The sequence below is a fragment of the Delphinus delphis genome, chromosome 2 (genome assembly GCF_949987515.2).
Source record: "Delphinus delphis chromosome 2, mDelDel1.2, whole genome shotgun sequence".
Classification (NCBI taxonomy): Eukaryota; Metazoa; Chordata; class Mammalia; order Artiodactyla; family Delphinidae; genus Delphinus; species Delphinus delphis.
The window spans coordinates 29,595,640-29,614,947 of record NC_082684.1 but is presented as its reverse complement, the minus strand read 5'-3'; the positions used below and the strand labels follow the sequence as shown (position 1 = coordinate 29,614,947).

The window sequence follows — 19,308 nt, the reverse complement described above, 5'->3', positions numbered from 1 at the left end:
CACACACACACACACACACACACACACACTACATTGCACACATGCACACACTGCACTCACTCTGCACACACACACACCCCTTAGGGAACCTGCTTGTGGAGCTTCTCCAGTACAGAGAAATGCTGGCTTGGGTTTAAAGTAAGATACAATTAACATTTTTAAAGCATTTAAGTTGAGTTTTAAAAGTGCCTGCAGAGACTTTAAAAAACATTTTTATTAACGAGTTTTTAAACAAGCGCTGTAATGGCTTTTTAAAAAGAATCTCTTGCTGAATTAAAACAGTGAGTCTGATTGCTTTGATTCTGAACTCCCGGTCTTTTAACAAGAAAGTTTTTTTTTTTTTCTTTTGCTGTACGCGGGCCTCTCACTGTTGTGGCCTCTCCCGTTGCGGAGCACAAGCTCCGGACGCGCAGGCCCAGCGGCCATGGCTCACGGGCCCAGCCGCTCTGCGGCACGTGGGATCCTCCCGGACCGGGGCACGAACCCGCGTCTCCTGCATCGGCAGGCCGACTCTCAACCACTGTGCCACCAGGGAAGCCCTTGTCTTTGTTTTTAAGGAAGTATTTTTAATTGCCCTCTTTCCATCCCTCTGAAACCCTGAAAGAAGTTACTCTTGAACTTTTAGAAGCCAGTTATAGACGGGCCTTCCCTCCCTCACCGTGTGAGTGGCACGGCCGCTCCGCTGCGCCCCACGGCATCCCCACCAGTCCCTCTGCGGGTGTCCGGGTCACCTGTGGGCAGCCGGGAGGGAGGGACAGGCCACCCCCGCCGCGCCGGCCCAGGAGACCGCGGGGAGCGCGGGATTCGGGGTGGGTGGGGCGGCGCCTTGTCCCGCCCACGCGCTCCAACCCTGGCCTCTCCCGCAGGCCAGGCCGAGATGCAGCTGCTGCTGCTCGCGCTTCTGCTGCTGCCCCAGGCGCCCGGGTCCTCGGTGAGTTCGACCCTTCCCCTCCACCCTGCTCCGCCGCCCCGGGAGGACCCTGCTGGGGAGGCGGGGGCGAGGGCTTGGCCGCGGGCCGGAGCCCCCGACGGCTGGAGCACCCCCGGCAGTGGCGCCATCCCCAGGAGAGGGCCAATGTCGGCGACGGGGACGGTGGTGTGGGAGGAGGGAACCGTCGGCCCCAGCTCCTTCAAAGAGGGGTGGGACCTTGAAACTTCCCTCCTGGCTTTGGGGCACAGTTTGCAGAAATGGCAACGTCCCAGCGCCCTCCCCCTTCAGAAGGTGCTGGGGGGCACTGCTAATGCTGGGAACGTCCTGGCCGGGTGGTATATCACGGTGGAAGGAAGAGGGGGTCAGTGCTGGCACCAGCCAAGATGCAGGGCTAGGTGGCCCATCCCACCAGATGTCTGCCACCTGCCTGGGACCAAACTCAGCTGCTCCTCAGTGGGGAGGTTTGGGGTGCCAGCCATTCCCCACTGCCTTTGGGGTTAGCATCTAGAGCAGGGCTGACCGATAGAACCTTCTGAGATGATGGAAATGTTCTGCATCAGTGCTGTCCAATAAGATAACCACTCAGTTCATGTGGTTACTGCGCACATGAAATGTGGCTAATGCAGCTGAGGAACTGACTCTTATTTGGTTTTGATTAATGTGAATTTAAATAGACTCATGTGGTTAGTGGCTACCGCATTAGCGCAAATTTAGAAAGTGGACACAGGAAGCCAACTGGTGATCACAGTAGTGGTTTCATTAGCCCGAAGGACAGGGCTCCCTGGAGAACATACCTGGGTTCTATGGAGGTACAGAGAATCTTCTAGACCACAGGACCGATCTTTGGGGAAGGGACTGTCTGCAGAGCAGGGCTTGGTCCTGGAGGCTGCTCCTGCCAAGTTTCTCCTGCATTGACAGGATGGAGGGCACAGATTCCGTCCTGTCCCTGGAGAGCGCTCCGCAGGGGGAGACCCACAGCCCTACTCAGCCCTCTGAGGCCAGCAGGAGGACCCCTGAGAAAGAACCCAAACTGTTTGCTGCCTTGAGGAGGGCAGGGGGAATGATGCCTCAGTGGAAATGTGAGTGGAGGATGAGAAGGACTCCTCCGACCAGGGCCGAGAGGGGCAGGCAGGGATGGACGTCAGCAGTGGGCACTGCTCCAGAGCCCCACGGATTTAGCATGGGCCACAGTCAGAGCAGAGGGTGGGCTAAAGCCCCCTTGCTCATGTCCTCTCCACCACCTTCTGGCTTCCCCGGGTCATCTTTGCCTCCCCATGGTCCTTGTTCCCTAAGTGCCACACCCTGAGGTCCTCGGCACAGGCTTTATCCTGGTGCCTGGCTGAAGCTCAGAGCTCAGGGTGCGGGTGGGGCATGGTGACAGTGTCAGGACACCAGGATGAAACTCAGAGCCACCTCCTAACAGCTGTGACCCTAAGCAAATCACCAGGTCTTAGATTCCTTTAACGGGGGGGCGGGGGGATAATAACACCCACCCACAGGTTGCGTGCAGGTGAAGTGAGTCAAGGTATCCATAGCAACTTGGGTCCTCTTAGGCGCTCTCTCCCTTAGAGACACCTGGATAGCTGGGGCTGAAAACTCTCCACACCCCCTGCACTGTCTGCGGGAGGGTGTGGCTCAGGCTGGTTTTAGCTGGATGCAGCCCCCTGCCCCATGGCCCAGGCCGGTTCTAGCTGAGGCCAGGACTTCCTCGCCAGACACCCAGAACTTCATGGGATCATTCTCTGTGCTGACAGGGGTCAGCCTGAGCAGAGTGAGTAGCTGATTACGGAGGGATAAAGCACCACGCCCCTTGCCACCCCCAACCCCAGGCTGGTCGGGGGGAGGCTTCACGAGGGGGACTTCCAATCTCCTCGCCTCTGTTCCCACTCCCACCCTCACCCATGCACGTCGGGCAGCTGATCCCCTGGGAACAGTGCAGCAGGAAAGGGGGCTCCTGAGTTGCCCAGGTGGGGTTGGAGGAGGAGCTGGTGGGGTGCTGAGAGCGTCAGGAGGCAGGTGAGGACAGGCCCAGGGTGAGGGTGGACTGGAGCAGCTCATTCTGGCTTCACACCATCATGCGGGCTCATGGTTTGGGTAATTATAGAGAAACAAGATGTGTCTGTGATGCTGCTGGCTGACTGATTTCTTTTTGTCAGAGAAACTAAAGTACAGGACAGGGCCTGGCTCTAGGATGCCTGCTTCACGGGTGCTGGGCTCGGGGGCAAGGGGATGTTTGTAAGGCTTGGTACTTAAGGGGTCCTGTATTCAGGTGAGTCCTCCCCCACCCCATCCTGATGGCCCAAGGTGGCTGGGTGGCAGGGGTGCCCCTTGTTGCCTTGCCCACGCTGGTAAGCCCAGCCCAGGCGCAGGGAAGGGTAGACTGGGGAGGCTCAGTCTCGTGCTTCAGGAGTGAGACTGACACCCAAACAGGACTTGGTCAGAGGTAATTAGTAGCCAGGCGGAGGCGGCAGGATGAGAAAGCAGCAGTTCTTGTGGGCCGCTTCCAGAATTCTTATTTTGTAGTGATGAGTCTGGAGTGGAGGTGCTTGTGGTCCCTGGAAAGTCACCCTCCAACCCCGACACTCAACATCTTCCCCTTTAAAACGGGAACGGATCCAAGTAAATTTTAGTTTAAATTTCATAGAGAGAACACTTTTATATTCTGGTTCGCTGGTTTTTGGAGGCTTGGCGATTTTGGCCCAGTTAGAACTGAAGGGTAAATGATTTGAGGAGTGAAAGCTCAGACCTTTGGCCTGGATGGCCCTTCCTTCTTGGTTTTGTACGTGGTTCATTGCATGTGTGAGTTGTTCTGATTCAGGGTTCTGGTTTTATTATAAAACAAGGAAAACCTGATGTTTGGCACCGAGGCGCTAGAACACTGTGAGTAATCTGCGCGTGCGCAAACCTCCATCCTCGCCCGGCGGGTGGCTCGCGACGGGAGGAAGAGTTTGCTTTTCCACGTTAGGACTTGAATTCTTCCTCTGGAAAATGGCAGGGATTTCTTTCCCCTAGAGATTCTTATGTCGTGATGCCCTAAAATAAAGTCCCCTTCCAGCAAACGGGACATATTTCCAGTCCACCTTTTGCCTCCTAGCAAGAAATCATGTCCAACACCTCTCCAGCTCCTTAGGCCTCGGCTAGTGTCGGCGTTGGTTCTCCAGGTGAGGTCGGTGGGACCCTGGTGAAAGAGCAGAGGCCTTGGGTGAAGACAACCTGCTATTGTGTCCACCTGTTCCTACGTGGCTCCCTCTCTCTCTGCCTCTCTCTACTCCATGCACTGGGATCCGTCAGGTTATTCTGAGGAGTGAATAAGAGAATATGTGTGTAGCATGTGGGCTTCTGATGCCAGCTGCAGGGTGTCACATTTTTCGGGTGGGAAACTGTATCTATTAGGATTATTTTTCTGTTACAGAGTCCCAAATAACAGTCCTTCCACAAGAAAGACTTGATCCCTCTTTCAAATAAACACCCGGAGGTCAGAAGTCTAGGGATGTTCTGTCTCACCACATCCTCCAGGCTCCAGATTCTATCTTTGCTTCACTATGTGAAGCCTCCATTCCCAAATTACCTTATAGTTTAGAAGGCTGCTCCAACTCCAGCCATCACATCTGATTTCCAAATAGCAGGAAGGAATACAGGAGGAAGAAGAAAAAGGACAAATACACATGCAAGCTATCTCTTAGGGATGCCTTATTTTATTGCGTTTGCAGATATTGCATTTTTTACAGATTGAAGGTTTGTGGCAACTCTGTGTCGAGCAAGTCTGTCGGTGCCGTTTTTCCAACAGCATTTGCTCAGTTTGTGTCTCTGTGTCACATTTTAGTAATTCTCATAACATTTCAAATTTTTCATCATTATTATATTTTTCAGTAATCTATGATCAGTGATCTTTGTTACTATTGCAAAAAGATTACGACTTTCTGAAAGTTCAGATGATGGTTAGCATTTTTTAGCAATAAAGTACTTTTTAAAAATAAATGATTTTATTTTATTTTTTTGGCTGTGTTGGGTCTTTGTTGCTGCGTGTGGGCTTTCTCTAGATGCGGCGAGCGGGGGCTACTCTTCATGGCGGTGCGCAGGCTTCTCATTGCGTTGGCTTCTCTTGTTGCGGATCATGGGCTCTAGGGGCACGGGCTTCATTTGTTGTGACACGGGCTCAGTAGTTGTGGCTCTCGGGCTCTAGAGTGCAGGCTCAGTAGTTGTGGTGCACGGGCTTAGTTGCTCCGCGGCATGTGGGATCTTCCTGGACCAGGAATCGAACCCGTGTCCCCTGCACTGGCAGGCAGATTCTTAACCACTGCGCCACCAGGGAAGCCCCAAGTACTTTAAATTGAGGTGCATACATTTGTTTCTGTTTTTTCTTAGACAGAATGCTTAATAGATTACAGTATAATGCAAACAGCTTTTATAGGTACTGGGAAATCCCCGTATTTGTGTGATTTGCTTTTTCACCATATTTGTTCTATACCGGTGTTCTGGAACCAAACGTACAATATCTCTGAGGTATGCCTGTACTGGAGGCTGCTACCCAACACTTTTATGTACATCTCACTGACAAGAATTTAGTGATATAGCTGTGGTTAGCTGCAGGAAATCTGGGAAATGAATTTTGGGATGGAGGCAGCCAGGTATCCAGCTAAGAGTCAAGGGTCCTCTTAATAGGAGAAGGGGAGGATGGATATTGGGGAAGTCCTGGGAGTCCCTGCCACAGATCGGCAGGAAGAAACCACAGCCCCCACTCCAACCACGCACGCACGCACGCACGCACGGTTAGATTAAGTTCTTATTCTAATAGGCCAGAGCTACAAAAACATGGCGCTGCCCGTGGGCAACATTCCCCGCACAGGTGGAGTCCTGTCTGCCTGATGACACGCTGTTCTTCCTGCCCTTTTGTATCTCCCTCCTGGAAGGGCATGCTCTGCTGATCCGTGGGCTTCCATTCAAGGGAATGTTCGCAGACATCTTGATTCTCAAACCAGGCTCTTCCCAGCCAGGGGATATCACGGTCAGGGGAGAGATCTCTGCCCCCAGCTTGGCGGCTTGCCCGCTGTACTTGGCAAGTAGGGGCGGCTGGTGGAGGTGGCGTTGACGGATGAGAAGGCCGGCTCCCAGCTCCTTATGGTGACAGCTGGCCAGTTCCACAAATAAGTATGTCCGGGTGCCTGGCGGTGCTGCCGTCCTGAAGGCTTGGCTCTAGGAGACAAGATCTCAGGTTCTTTGCAGGGGAGGGGGTGTTTTGAGACAGGGGGCCCCGGGGGAGCCCTGAGCACCCTGTGGGGCTCCAAGTGCTGAGTCCCTCCTGAGTGTCTCCTCCCGCAGGCTCCCAGGGTGAGGCGGCAGAGTGACACCTGGAGCTCCTGGGGCAGCTGGAGCCCTTGCAGCCGGACCTGTGGAGGGGGCGTCAGCTTCCGGGAGCGCCCCTGCTACTCCCAGAGGTAGGAAGGTGGGAATGGGCCAGCTTGTAAAAAGAGGGCAGGCGTGAGGGAGCAGCTGGGTCTTGGGCTAGGTGTCCCGGGCCAGTGCCAGGCCACAGGGGCAGGACCTACGACATAATGGATTTGTGCTGGGAGCAGCGTTAGTGGAGAATTTGAAATTGAGTCATTTCCACGTCCTTACACTCTGACTGCAACAACCACCTTATTTCAGGGGGCTGGAGCCATTCCTGCTTCATCCACCCCGAGTCTCTAGATCCTCATGCAGTACCTGGCAGGTGCAGTGAATTCTTGTTGAATTAATGAATAATCTTCAACAGTTTAACCTGTGTGGTTTCTCTACTGTCAGCTTCTTTGTCAAGTATAGATGTTTTTCACTCTAAGTGACTTAGTAAGCACCTGCTCTGTGCTCTGCACTCTGATAGGTACTATAGGGTGCAAAAGAAGGGGTGATGACACCCTGCCTGTCAGTGGGTTTACCTGTTCCTGAAAACTTTGGGTGAAGAGGGAGAGAGAGAAGACATTACTATAAGTGCCTTATCCTCATTTACTCCTTAAGTGGCAGAATAACCTTACCAGGTGGGTAGGTATTCCATCTTATTGTGTCTCCAAGGGCAGAATTTGAGGCTTCTCTGGGAATTTGCTTTAAGAGGCAGAGTGGCCCCAAGTTAGACAAACTCCGGGGTAGTCAGACTTCTGGGTCTGGCTTCTCCCAGGTATAAACAGAGGGCTGATTAACCCACCTAAAGGGATTTGTGTGCGAGGCCGCACCCCTCCCCTCCTTGCCACCCCTCGGGCCCAGTGGTGCCCACCAGGTGGCGCCACCGAAGCTGGGGTCCTGGCGGGGGAGCCCCAGGACGGGGCGGGGTGTTGGGTCATGGGGGTTCGGGTCTTCCCAGCGCTCTCGCCCTGCAGGAGAGATGGGGGCTCCGGCTGCGTGGGCCCCTCCCGGAGCCACCGCTCTTGCCGCACCGAGGTAAGGTAAAGCCCCCGGGGGTGGGGGACAGCTTCCCGGACGCCCTGCTCGGCTGACATCCTAGCCCTCGGGGGCCCTCCTGTCGGTGCACAGCAACCCCTTCCTCACCCACCCTGAAATGATAGCTTCGCCCAGGCAGCCCAAGGCCCCTAGAGCGGGCGCACGGGAGCCCTGGGACCCGACTCCACCTCCCCGAAGCTACAGCGGGGGTTGGGGGGACAGGACCCCACCTCCCCGGGGCTAACCGGGCGGCAGACCCCAGTGGTGGACCCACGAGCCCCTTCCCTTGTCCCCTTCGCCCCGCAGAGCTGTCCCGACGGGGCCCGCGACTTCAGGGCGGAGCAGTGCGCCGAGTTCGACGGCCAGGAGTTCCAGGGGCGGCGGTACAAGTGGCTGCCGTACTACGGCGGTAAGTGCGCGAGTCCCTCCGACTGCTGCCCCCCACTGCGTTGCCCTATGCTGGGCCCCATCTTTGGGGATCTCTTTGCTACACTGACTGCATTTCGCAGTTCTCATTACCATATTATAGACACGTTGTCAAATACATTTAAAGGAAAACCTCCAGTACCCCCAGCAGGGCACAACAGTGGTGGTCGTTTTGAGGTTTTTCCATCCTTTTCCCCTCCATACATACGTTTTCAAACAAAGCCTTGGCCAAGCCTCTGATGTTTTGAGACTTCTTTTGGTTGGCCTGCTCCGGAAGCATTCCTCACGTGGCAGGAGGCATGGTGGGGGGCCGGGCAGGGGGTGGGGTGCGAGGTGGCGAGTGGAGTCTGTGCCTGAGTTTGGGCAACCTGCAGGCTGGGCTGCAGGGGGCTTGATGTGGCAAGAGCTCGTTTACTCAGAGTCTCTGGGGCCGGAACCTGGCTCTGGGTAAATTTGAGGAAGATGTAGGTGATTAATTTTTAGAGCAATACAGTTCAAGAAAACAAACAAACAAACAAAAAACACTAACATGTGTACTTAAAACATTTTAGATGAGTCAGAACATACCTGAGTAGTAGTTTTCACTGCTCACTGTGGATGACTCCCGGAAACTCTGTGGCACTCGGGATTCCAAATCAGTTAACAGAGCTGTGTGTGCTCTGGGGTGGGGAAGGGGTCTTGGCCAGAGAGGGGGCGGCCCCAGTGCGGTGGTTTGCATTCATTGCTCCTCCTGGATCCTAAGGTGAGGGTATGTTGAAAATAATTTAAATACCTGTTATAGAAAAATTAGAACACAGGGGAAAGTTTAAAAAGGGTTGTTGAGGGATGCCTTCTTTGGGTGGAGGTGATTACAATCCTTTTAGCACTTCTGGGCTGTTTAAACAATGTGTATATAATATTTAGATAAATATAAAAATTGAAACAAGAAAAAACCTTAACCCTATCTCTTTCATAGGATCCAGGCTAGCATTTCATGCGAGCCCTTTTCACATTATTCTCTCTCTGTTTACCTACTTGTAGTCATTACATAGTATCACTTTGCACTCTGTTATAAGCATCTTCCCACATTACTGTCTAGTCTTCATAACCATAGTTTTTAATAGCACAGTCAACACGCGTAATATTCTAGTGATAGATAATAGAGTAGCTGATTGTTAAAACTTGGACTATTATAAATAATAAGGGTGGGATAGACCTCTTCAAATGTCTAGCTTTTTCCTTATTCTGGGATTTTTCTTCGACTTGATTCCCAGGGATTCCCAGAGATGCAGCAGTTTCCGGGAGAGCATCCCTTCTCCCTGGCTTGGGGGTGGGATTCTGAGCCACTGGGAGTATGTATGGCGCTGTGGGCCCCTCCCAGTCATGGGCGCGCGTGCTTCTGGCTCCTGCCCACACTTCGCTGTTGCTAGGACAGGCCTTGAACCTCGCTCAGCCTCTCAGCTTTCTCCTCTTGCTCGCCGCAGCCCCAAACAAATGTGAACTGAACTGCATTCCCAAGGGGGAGAGCTTCTACTACAAGCACAGGGAGGCCGTCATAGACGGGACACCCTGCGAGCCTGGCAAACGGGACATCTGCGTGGATGGCAGCTGCCGGGTGAGTTATGCCCCCACCAGATGGCTCGGGGCCTGTTGCAGACGTCGCCCAGCCCCGCACCAGCAGGCCAGGGGCTCTCATGACTTTGACGTCTTCTCAAGACTAGCTTCTAAGGTGCCTTGCATCGCAGATGCCCTGTGACCCTCTTACCTTTGCCGTTTGAAAACTCTAGCCCCACAGTAATAGGAACCCTCTGGGTGGCACTGTGAACACTGAGGCTACCACTTCTTCCCGGTAATTTTGTTTCCACGCTGCTCTTCACAGCTGCTCACAATTATACTAAATGAACCTCTCTTCCATTATTTTTTTTTAATTAATTAATTTATTTATTTATGGCAGTGTTGTGTTTTCATTTCTGTGCGAGGGCTTTCTCTAGTTGTGGCAGGCGGGGGCCACTCTTCATCGTGGTGCGCGGGCCTCTCACTATCGTGGCCTCTCTTGTTGAGGAGCACAGGCTCCAGACGCGCAGGCTCAGCAGTTGTGGCTCATGGGCCTAGTTGCTCCGCGGCATGTGGGATCTTCCCAGACCAGGGCTCGAACCCGTGTCCCCTGCATTAGCAGGCATTTTCTCAACCACTGCGCCACTAGGGAAGCCCCATTATTCTTAATTCTTTCCATTCCCCTCTCCCACCCCTGGATTTCCTCCTATTTTCAGATACTTGAAGATAATGTCCCTATAGCCTTCTCTCCTGTATCCTCAAATTTTCCAGGCATAAATATTCTAATACATTCGCCAGTGTATTTCTTCTTTTTTTTAAATTTATTTATTTTATTTATTTGTTTTTGGCCATGTTGGGTCTTTGTTGCTGGGCGTGGGCTTTCTCTAGTTGTGGCGAGCGGCGGCTACTCTTCGTTGAGGTGCACAGGCTTCTGATTGCGGTGGCTTTCCTTGTTGTGGAGCATGGGATCTAGGCGCACGGGCTTCAGTAGTTGTGGCACGTGGCCTCAGTAGTTGTAGCTCATGGGCAAGTAACAGAAACCCAACTAAAACTGACTTAAGAAAAAAAAATGCCATTGGGGGAGGGAGTGGCTGGCTGGCTGCAGGTGCTTGAATGATGATGCTGGAAACATCTCTCTCCTTGTCTCTTTGGTCAGCTTAGGGGCAGACAGGTTCTTCTGATGAGGTGTGAAGATGGCCCAGCAGCTCAGGCTTCAGTTGTCCCAGCCTGGCAACTCCCGGGGACAGGGCGCCCTATTCCCAGGAGTTCCAGCAACCTGGGGTTGCCTTTGGCTTGTCCTGGCCTGGGGCTCCCCCTGTGAGCTTTGAGCAAGGCATACAACCCGCTGATTGGCCCGAAGCCCCTGTTGGGGAACTGTATGCAAACTCTGTGGGAGAGAGGAGCTCCCACAGAGGAAGGAAAGTGAGGTGCTGTTGCCAGAGAAGGGGACACGGTGCCGAGTAGGCAGAAGAGGCGGACTGTCAGCCACAGGCCAGATTCAAGGTTTACGCGGCCCCCGTGGCTAGTGACTGGTTACTGCACCTCCCGGACCTGGCTACGCGGCCAGGGTTCAAGTCCTGGTGTGACCGTGACTCACGCTGGTCTCTCCCATCTCCCCTCATCTCTGCCTGGCAGGTTGTCGGCTGTGACTACAACCTGGATTCGTCGAAGCAGGAGGACAAGTGTCTGCAGTGTGGTGGTGATGGCACGACCTGCTACCCCGTCACAGGCGTCTTTGATGCCAATGACCTCAGCAGAGGTGGGGCTCCTCCCAGGGTCCACAGACAGTTGAGACAAGGGTCTGTTACCTGCTCCTTCCTGGCCTGTCTCCCTCACTGGCTGAGTTGCTCTCATGGCACTCAGAGGGTCTGATGTGGCACTCAGGTCATGAAAGCCCTGAGGTCCCGCCTCAGGGTGGAGGCTAAACCATAGTCCAGGAGCCTGTGGGCTCACACTAGGATCTCTGCCCCCTTATCCAGTGGCCACCTGGATGCCTCCTCATCCCTTCCCCCCCTGTCCCCATCTGCCCCCTCCCCTCCCGGTCAGTATGGGTGCTGGAGCCTGCCCGCCCCTCTGGGCTTTGTAAGGCTGTCTGCTCCTCAGGAACACTCTTTCCCAAGCACCCTGCCCTGCCTGTGTCCTCCTTGCCCGTCCCTGACCCCACCTGTGCTGCCGGGCACGTAGCATCCTCAGGGCCAACTCCTCCCTGTGGCCAGAGTGGTCCCGGAGCATCTCTGTCCCCTCAGGCTACAACCAGATCCTCATAGTTCCCGTGGGGGCCACCAGCATCCGCATTGAGGAGGCGGCCGCCAGCAGGAATTTCCTGGGTGAGGAAAGTTTTGGGTCTGGGGCAGGGGGGTGGGTCCTGCCAGGGCAGCTGACCTGGCTGCTCGCCCCGCACAGCGGTGAAGAGCGTCCGTGGTGAATACTACCTCAACGGGCACTGGACCATCGAGGGCGCCCGGGCCCTACCTGTGGCCAGCACCGTCCTGCACTATGAGCGGGGAGCTGAGGGGGACCTGGCGCCCGAGCAGCTCCACGCCCGCGGCCCCACCTCAGAGCCCCTGATCATCGAGGTGAGCGGGGCTGGCGGGAGAGGGGGGCGGCCAGTAGGAGGGCTGTGGGCTGGGCGGGCGCGGCCCCCTGGCATCAGGCCTCAGTGGGGACCCTCCTGCACAGCTCATCAGCCAGGAGCCCAACCCTGGCGTGCGCTTCGAGTACCACCTGCCCCTGAGCTCCCCCCGGCCCGGCTTCAGCTGGAGCCACGGCTCGTGGGGCGACTGCAGCGCCACGTGTGGTGGAGGTGAGGGCAGGGCCCCGGTCAGGGGGCGCGGCTGCACGCGGGGCTTGGCTCTGTCTTCCAGGCGCTCCAGCTGTGGGTGCGAGGTGGACAAGTAGAGGAGACAGCTTCACGTCATGGGGGGTCACCTGGGGGAAACCCAGAGATCAGGAGACTCAAGGAAGGGCCCCCGCCCAACCTAAGAGAACCAGAGGGCTTCCCCGAGGCAGTGGCATCTCACAGGAGACAGTATTCCATTGTCAGTGGAGCCTGGGCCTGGAGCTAGTGGTCAGGTGTCAGAGCGGGGCTCCATCGCCCACAGATACAAGTCTCTGAACCTCAGGTTCCTCATCCGTAAATTGAGGATGGTGATGGCAGCCTACCCCAGGGGTCACGTGAGGCTTAATCAGGGTGACGCTTGGGATGTGTCCGGAAGGGTGCGTGGCCCAGAGAATGCATTTGGCGAGTCTGGACTGACTGGTTGCCTGCTACGGCCGGGCCTCTGCAGGTCAGCAGACCCGCCCAGTGTTCTGCATCATTGACAATGAGGTCTACCCCGAACATCTGTGCCGGCACCAGCCGCGGCCAGCTGACCGCCGCCCCTGCAGCCCTCAGCCCTGCCCACACACCAAGCGGTGAGGCCCTGCTGGCCCCCTCGGCCCCTGCGGGATCCAAGCTCTTAGGTGGGAAGGGAGTGGGGTCCCTCAGCCGCTTTAGGCGTTGAGCAAAGAAGGAGGTTGAGGGGCTCCTCAGAGCTGTGGCCAGAGGGGGAGGAGCCAGCCATCAGCCGGGCAGGGGCAGTGGGGGGTTCTGAGCATGAGACCCCAGGCTATTCCGTCCGCCATCCTGAGCCCACACAGTGCCCAGAATGTCCAGGCTGGCGGCGGGAGGGTTGGGGGGGTATCGGAGGCCCCGTTTGTCTGAGTTGGCAGGGGACTTGGCAGGTGCCAAGGAATGGGCCACGGCTTGGGCCAAGGGGCCTGAGGGCATCGGCAGTGCCTGTGTTTGTGCACAAGGGACCTCTTACCTGCACCAGCCCAGAGCGTGGCGCCTCGCTGGGGCCCAGCGTGTGTGCAGGAACAGGTGCTCCTGGGCCACAGGCTCCCCGCAGGGCTGTGCAGTCCTTCCTCCCTGTGGCCTTGGTGGCAGCTGGTCTCTTGGGATGGTGGTGGGTGTGGCTTTGCATGTGGGCTGGCCCTTTCTTCTAGGTCCTTGGGCCCCACAGCCAGGAAGGGCCTCTCCCCACTTGGGTGAGCACAGCCCCTCCGGGAGATGCTCCCCACTAAGTTCAGCCCCAGAGGGGATGGAGTCTGGCTGGGGGTGATGGCTGACCTGGTGAGGAGGAGGAAGGGGGACTCAGGTGAGGACAGGAACGTTGAGAGGGAGGCGGCCAGGCTCCGTGTTTTTAGGGACCAGTGCACAGTGGTGGGAATGGGTGAGCAGGCCCGGACCTTGGCCTTTGCGCAGGGCTCTTTGCCCCTCACATGCACTGCCTGATGCTCAGAGAATGGGCCGGGTGGGGGTCCCCCCTCCGCTCCTGTGCCCCCTTGGGCCTGGACCTTGGCGCCTGCTGCAGGGCCAGCCTCACCGCCTTCCTGCTCCCTGCCAGCTGGAAGACGGGGCCCTGGACTCCCTGCTCGGCCTCCTGTGAGGGCGGCTCCCAGTCCCGCACCGTCTACTGTGTCTCATCTGATGGCGCCGGCGTCCAGGAGGCTGCTGAGGACACCGAGTGTGGGGCCCTGCCTGAGAAGCCCCCTACCACGCAGGCCTGCAACCTGCAGCGCTGCACAGCCTGGAGCGCGGAGCCCTGGGGCGAGGTGAGGCCCGGGCCTTGCTAGGAGGGGCGGAAGTCAGGAGCTGGGTCTTGGACCTGGGCAGCAGCAGGGCTGGGAAGCTTGTCCTCCGCCTCGGGCAGACAGATCCTGGGAGTAAAGTGACCTGCCACGTGGTCTTGGAAGCAGTGGCCAAGGCTGGGACTAGAGCGAGGGCCTGGATTCCTGCTCCCGTGTTCTTCCTCCTTCTCTAGGGTCCCAGGCCGGGTGGGAAAGAAGAAGCCGGGCACATTGTTTGGGGGCCAGGGAGAAACTGGGGCTGCTGGTCACTGCTTCTGGCACCTACCTATGTTGCAGTTGCAAATGAAGGAATGTGGAAAACGCACCTCAGCTTGGTATCTGCAGCCATGGTTCAGGCTGTGTAACCGCAGGAGGATGACTCGGCCTCTCTGGGCCTGGGAACTGGGCATGGGGCAGCAGGGTGCTGTCTGCCCTCTGGGCCAGGCTGGTGGGACTCCAGCTGGACGAGGACCAGCTTGTGCTGACAGCCCGGTCCTTACAGTGCTCTGTCAGCTGTGGCGCCGGGGTCCGGAGGCGGACTGTCACCTGCCGGGGTGGCGAGGGGTCTCTGCTCCACGCCACAGCGTGCTCCTTGAAGGACCGTCCCCCCCTCACTGAGCCCTGTGTGCATGACAGCTGTCCCCCCCTCAGTGACCAGGCCTGGCACGTAGGCGCCTGGGGTCTAGTGAGTACTTCCCCCCACCCATACCTGCTGCCCAGTCCCGGGCCCTTGGGTCTCTGACCAGAGGCTGCACATGTGCCTGTCCTTGGGTCTGACACGCAGTACCAGGCAGTTCCCCCTTCCCCCTTCCCCCTTCCCCCTGCCTTATGGGTACCCCCCACCCAGTCTCAGGGTCTCTCTCCCTTTGCGGGCTTGTTCTCTCTCCCCACTCCCACCCCGGGGGGCCCCAGTGCTCCACGAGCTGCAGCTCGGGCACTCGGAGGCGCCAGGTGGGCTGCGCCATTGGCCCGCCCGGCCTCTGTGGGAGCCTGCAGCCCTCCAGGCCTGCGGATGTGGAGCCCTGTAACACACAGCCCTGCCATCTTCCTCCAGGTAAGGACAGGAGGGGCGGCTGGTACCTGGCCCCACCTCTTTCCCTGCTATCAACCTGGCCAGCCCTTCCTGCCGCTGGGCCTTTGCCTGTGCTGTCAGCCCCCTGGGACGCTCTCACACATCACCGTGTGTGAAGCCTTTGCCACCCACAAAGTCTGGCTCTGGACAGCCTCACCAGGCAGCCCTGTTTCCCCCCTCGGAGGTAGCATCCCTTACCCCACCCCCATAGCTCACTGTAACTGCTGTCACTCTTAGGTTGGTTTCCGGGTGCTGCAGTGGTTGTACACGGCTTGTAGGCCTACTAGCTGTAAGCTTCTTGAGGGCCAGGTCCCCTTCCTTCTTTCTGTTTATACCCCTGCAGAACTTAGCTAGCGCGTGCTAGGTACTCAGTAATTGTTGAGTGACTGGGTGACTGAGTGCAGAGAGGGAGGCCGTCCAGGAAGGATTGTCCTCGCGTATTGCCTCTGCCTTCCCGCCTCCCCTCATCCCCATCCCCACTGGGAAGGAAGGTGTCCCAGTCGTGAGGAGCTGCAGGACAAAGGGCACAGAGGCAGCAACTTACTTGGTGTGAGGAAGTGTTACTGAGGGAAGGTGTGTGTTGGGGCTGAGCCGGGGGGTGGGGGGGTGGTCGGCTTTGAGATACTGCAGAGAGGCGTGTGGCCCTGATGTGCTAATGATGGGGGAATGGTTGGGTTCCAGTGGAGGCACGTGGCAAGGTGGCTAAGAGCCAGTGGCCTGGAGTCAACAGCTAACCTGGATTCAAATCTCCACTCCACTGCTGACCAGCCATGTGGCCGTGGGCAACTGCCCCTCCTCTCTGATCCTCGGTTTGCCCATCCGTACAGTGGGGTTAATAAGACTGACTTTCCAGGCTCGTGACGATCGCTTGGCACAGTGCCTGAATACACAGTACTCCATAAGCAAAGCGTGGGTGGCAGTGGCGGTGAGGCTCTGGGGGACCCTGGGCCGGGCTCCTGGGGCTCCTTCGCCTGGGCCTGGCCCTTGGGATGCGCGAGCAGATGGATCCTCGGGCTCTTACAAGTCCAGCTCCCTGGAGCCACTCGGTGTCCCGGGACCCTGGATGCCTTCCTGGAAGAGGCTGCCCTGAACTTACCCCAGAGAGGCATTCACATAGGTCGAAAGGAGGGAAACAGAAAGAGACCTTCAGGCCAGGCTGAGTTGTAAAAGAAATAACCTTCATTGCTCTTTTCATAATTATAAAAATAATTATGTTCATTGTGGAAAATTTGGAGAATTTAGAAAATTAGTATATAGCGAGAAACTTAAATTACCCTTGACTCCATCCATTGTTGGGATAAATATTTAGTGAACTTCCTTGTAACGTATGGGTGATTTTTGTATCTCCTTTTTGCCCCTAATGACATTTGGTCTGTGAACATTTTCGTCTTGTGATTTCTAGGGGCTCCACAGAAGTCCATGGTGGGTATGAGTTTAGAATTTAGGTGGTTCCTGCTGTTTTGGGTACTGTAACTAGTGCTGTAGTGCTTACTGGCAAGTGCCCGGGAGGAGGGGCCGAGGGTGCAAAGAGGCGGCCCCCTGAGGGGTAGGCTTCTGAGCGGACACACCAGACAGCTCTGCTTCCCCGTCTTTTCTAGACTCTTGAGCAGTGCTCGCCAATAGAAATAGAAGGCAAGCCCCACATGTCATTTAAAATTTTCTAAGAACCACATTTTACTTATTATTTTTAAGAGTTATTTATTTTATATATATATATTTATTTATTTATTTATTTTTGGCTGCATCAGGTCTTAGTTGTGGCCTGCGGGATCTTCATTGAGGCACGTGGGATCTTGCGGCGCGCAGGCTTCTCTCTAGTTGTGGCGCGCAGGTTTTCTCTTCTCTAGTTGTGGCGCATGGGCTCCAGGGCGTGTGGGCTCTGTAGTTTGCAGCACGCAGGCTCTCTAGTTGAGGCACACAAGCTCAGTGGTTGTGGCGCGCAGGCCCAGTTGCCCTGCGGCATGTGGGATCCTGGTTCCCCGGCCAGGGATTGAACCCACAGTGCTAAAATTTCACTGGTGTAGTCGATCTCGATTTAGATGTCATGAAACGTACAGTTGAAAAAGCAGATTCACATCCCCAAGTTGTTCCAGACATACTGAAGGTTTTTCAATAAATGAATCAAGTGTCAGTGTTTAAATTTAAAAATAATTCTAGTTCGGTAAAATTTAAAACTCAGTTTCTCAGTCCCTCAAACCACATTTCAAGTGCTCAGTAACTGCGAGACCAGTAGGGGCCCAGGACCGGCCCTCGGCACAGGGTATGGGGGTGATGACAGGTCTGTCCAGGGCGGGTGCTCTTCGGGCTGGGGTAATGCTGAGGGCCTCAGGCCTCTGGCTACTGATTAAATTTGTCTAATAGGCCCAGGGGAGCCACTGAAAGTTTTGGAGCTAGAGTGACGCCATGAAAGATGTTTACGACAGATTTGGCACCTGCCTGTCAGGCCAAAGTGGAGAGAGTTGAGAAGTAGGAGCCAGGTGGGGAGCAGGTGCAGAAATCCAGGCTCTTAGAGAGAATGATGGGAGTGGAGGGGTCGGCGCTGGCCCAGCAGAGCCTCATCCCCTGCGGGTGTGGGTGTGGGGAGGGGCCCCGGACTCCAAGTTAAGCCTGAAAAGGTGGCAGAGAAGAGTCACAGGAGGGGAAGCCAGAGGCAGGGTGGGCTTGGCAGAAAGGTGCCTTTCAGGCAACGGAGAGATAACAGGAATTCCAAGGCTGGCTGGGGGCTGTGAACGCAGGGCCGAATGTGCGTAGGAGACCGGAACAGGGGAGAGAACTGGAATCAGCCTTGTCCGAGGTTTTGGCCCAGGTTGGGTAGGTAATAAAATGAAAACAAAGATTTTACCTCTTCTCTACTGGAATCTTCCAACCCTAAATCATTATTTTTTAAATATTCCCTGGAGACTGGCAAGATGTCCATGCGAGAATGGGATTTTCACTTATTTTATTTTTTATAACTTTGTTCCACTAGGTAGTAATATGTTTATTGTGGAAAATTTGAAAAACTAACAAATAGAAGGAGGGGACCCCCCGCACCTCTGCCTCACAAAACACACACACACACACACACACAAAGCACTCAGAAACTTTCACTGTGAGCATTTTGGTGGTTTTGTTTTTTTAATTTATTTTATTCAAGTATAGTTGATTTACGATGTTGTGTTAGTTTCTGCGGTACAGCAAAGTGATTCAGTTTTATTTTTTGAAAGATTTATTTATCATTATTTTTTGTTTTATTTATTTTTGGCTGCATTGGTTCTTAGTTGCGGCATGCGGGATCTTCGTTGAGTCATGCGGGATCTTTCGTTGTGGCGCCTGGGCTTCTCTAGTTGTGGCATGGGTTCCAGAGTGCGTGGGCTCTGTGGCTTGTGGCACGCAGGCTCTAGTTGAGGCACGCGAGCTCAGTAGTTGTGACACGCAGGCTTAGTTGCCCCGTGGCATGTGGGATCCCAGTTCCCTGACCAGGAATCAAAACCGCATCCCCTGCATTGTAAGGCGGGTTCTTTACCACTAGACCAGCAGGGAAGTCCCCAGTTTTTTATATATATGTATGTGTATAAGTATATATGTTGTTTTCCATTATGGTTTATCTCAGGATATTGTATATAGTTCCCTGTGCTATACAGTAGGACCTTGTCGTTTATCCATCCTCTATGAAATAGTTTGCACCTGCTAATCCCAAACTCCCCATCTACCCCTCCCCCACCCCCTCCCCCTTGGCAGCCACAAATCTGTTCTCTGTGAGTCTGTTTCACAGTCACTGTGAGCATTTGGGGGGTGTCCTGCTAGTATTCTTTTGGGTATCATTTTTAAAAATTCCTATTATCCTAATCTTATCTACTCAGCCTTTTGCATTTTTTCTCTAATATTTTGTGATGAAAATCTTTTTAAGAACTTAATATTGAGGTGGTTAAACATCATACAGTGTAAAATTCACCCATGCTAATGGTACAGTTTGTGGTTTTTAGTAAGTTCACTAAGCTGGACAAGAGACGATGAGGAATTTGGATCACACAGGAAAGTTGAAGAGCTGTGTGGTGAGCAGCCACGTGCCCACCATCAAGTTCACAATTAATATTTGTTGTAATTACTTTTTCATCATCTACTCTCTATCCCTTCATCTATTAATCCAATTGTTTTTAATATGGCTTTTTAAAAATTGACGTGAAAATCAACACAGTTAACCACTTTAAAGTATACAGTGTGCTGTTTTTATTTATTTATTTATTTATGGCTGCGCTGGGTCTTCGTTGCTGCACGTGGGCTTTCTCTAGTTGCGGCGAGCGGGGGCTACTCTTCGTTGCGGTGTGTGGGCTTCTCACCGCGGTGG

General features: G+C 54.9%; 1 protein-coding gene across 3 annotated transcripts in view; it reads left to right on the top strand.

The window, feature by feature from the left end:
* Nucleotides 1-877: 877 nt before the first annotated feature.
* The window catches only part of PAPLN (papilin, proteoglycan like sulfated glycoprotein), a 33,345-nt gene continuing 14,914 nt past the window's right edge, over nucleotides 878-19,308 (top strand). For 2 of the 3 annotated variants that reach the window (XM_060004246.1, XM_060004247.1), the window contains exons 1-13: nucleotides 878-931; nucleotides 6,251-6,366; nucleotides 7,279-7,339; nucleotides 7,646-7,748; nucleotides 9,229-9,359; nucleotides 10,934-11,057; nucleotides 11,545-11,625; nucleotides 11,702-11,874; nucleotides 11,978-12,101; nucleotides 12,586-12,712; nucleotides 13,687-13,894; nucleotides 14,412-14,594; nucleotides 14,822-14,963. In XM_060004246.1, the coding sequence (XP_059860229.1) occupies nucleotides 878-931; nucleotides 6,251-6,366; nucleotides 7,279-7,339; nucleotides 7,646-7,748; nucleotides 9,229-9,359; nucleotides 10,934-11,057; nucleotides 11,545-11,625; nucleotides 11,702-11,874; nucleotides 11,978-12,101; nucleotides 12,586-12,712; nucleotides 13,687-13,894; nucleotides 14,412-14,594; nucleotides 14,822-14,963 (1,627 nt within the window). The remainder of the gene's footprint in view (nucleotides 932-6,250; nucleotides 6,367-7,278; nucleotides 7,340-7,645; nucleotides 7,749-9,228; nucleotides 9,360-10,933; nucleotides 11,058-11,544; nucleotides 11,626-11,701; nucleotides 11,875-11,977; nucleotides 12,102-12,585; nucleotides 12,713-13,686; nucleotides 13,895-14,411; nucleotides 14,595-14,821; nucleotides 14,964-19,308) is intronic. The other variant, XM_060004248.1, reaches the window with a different exon arrangement.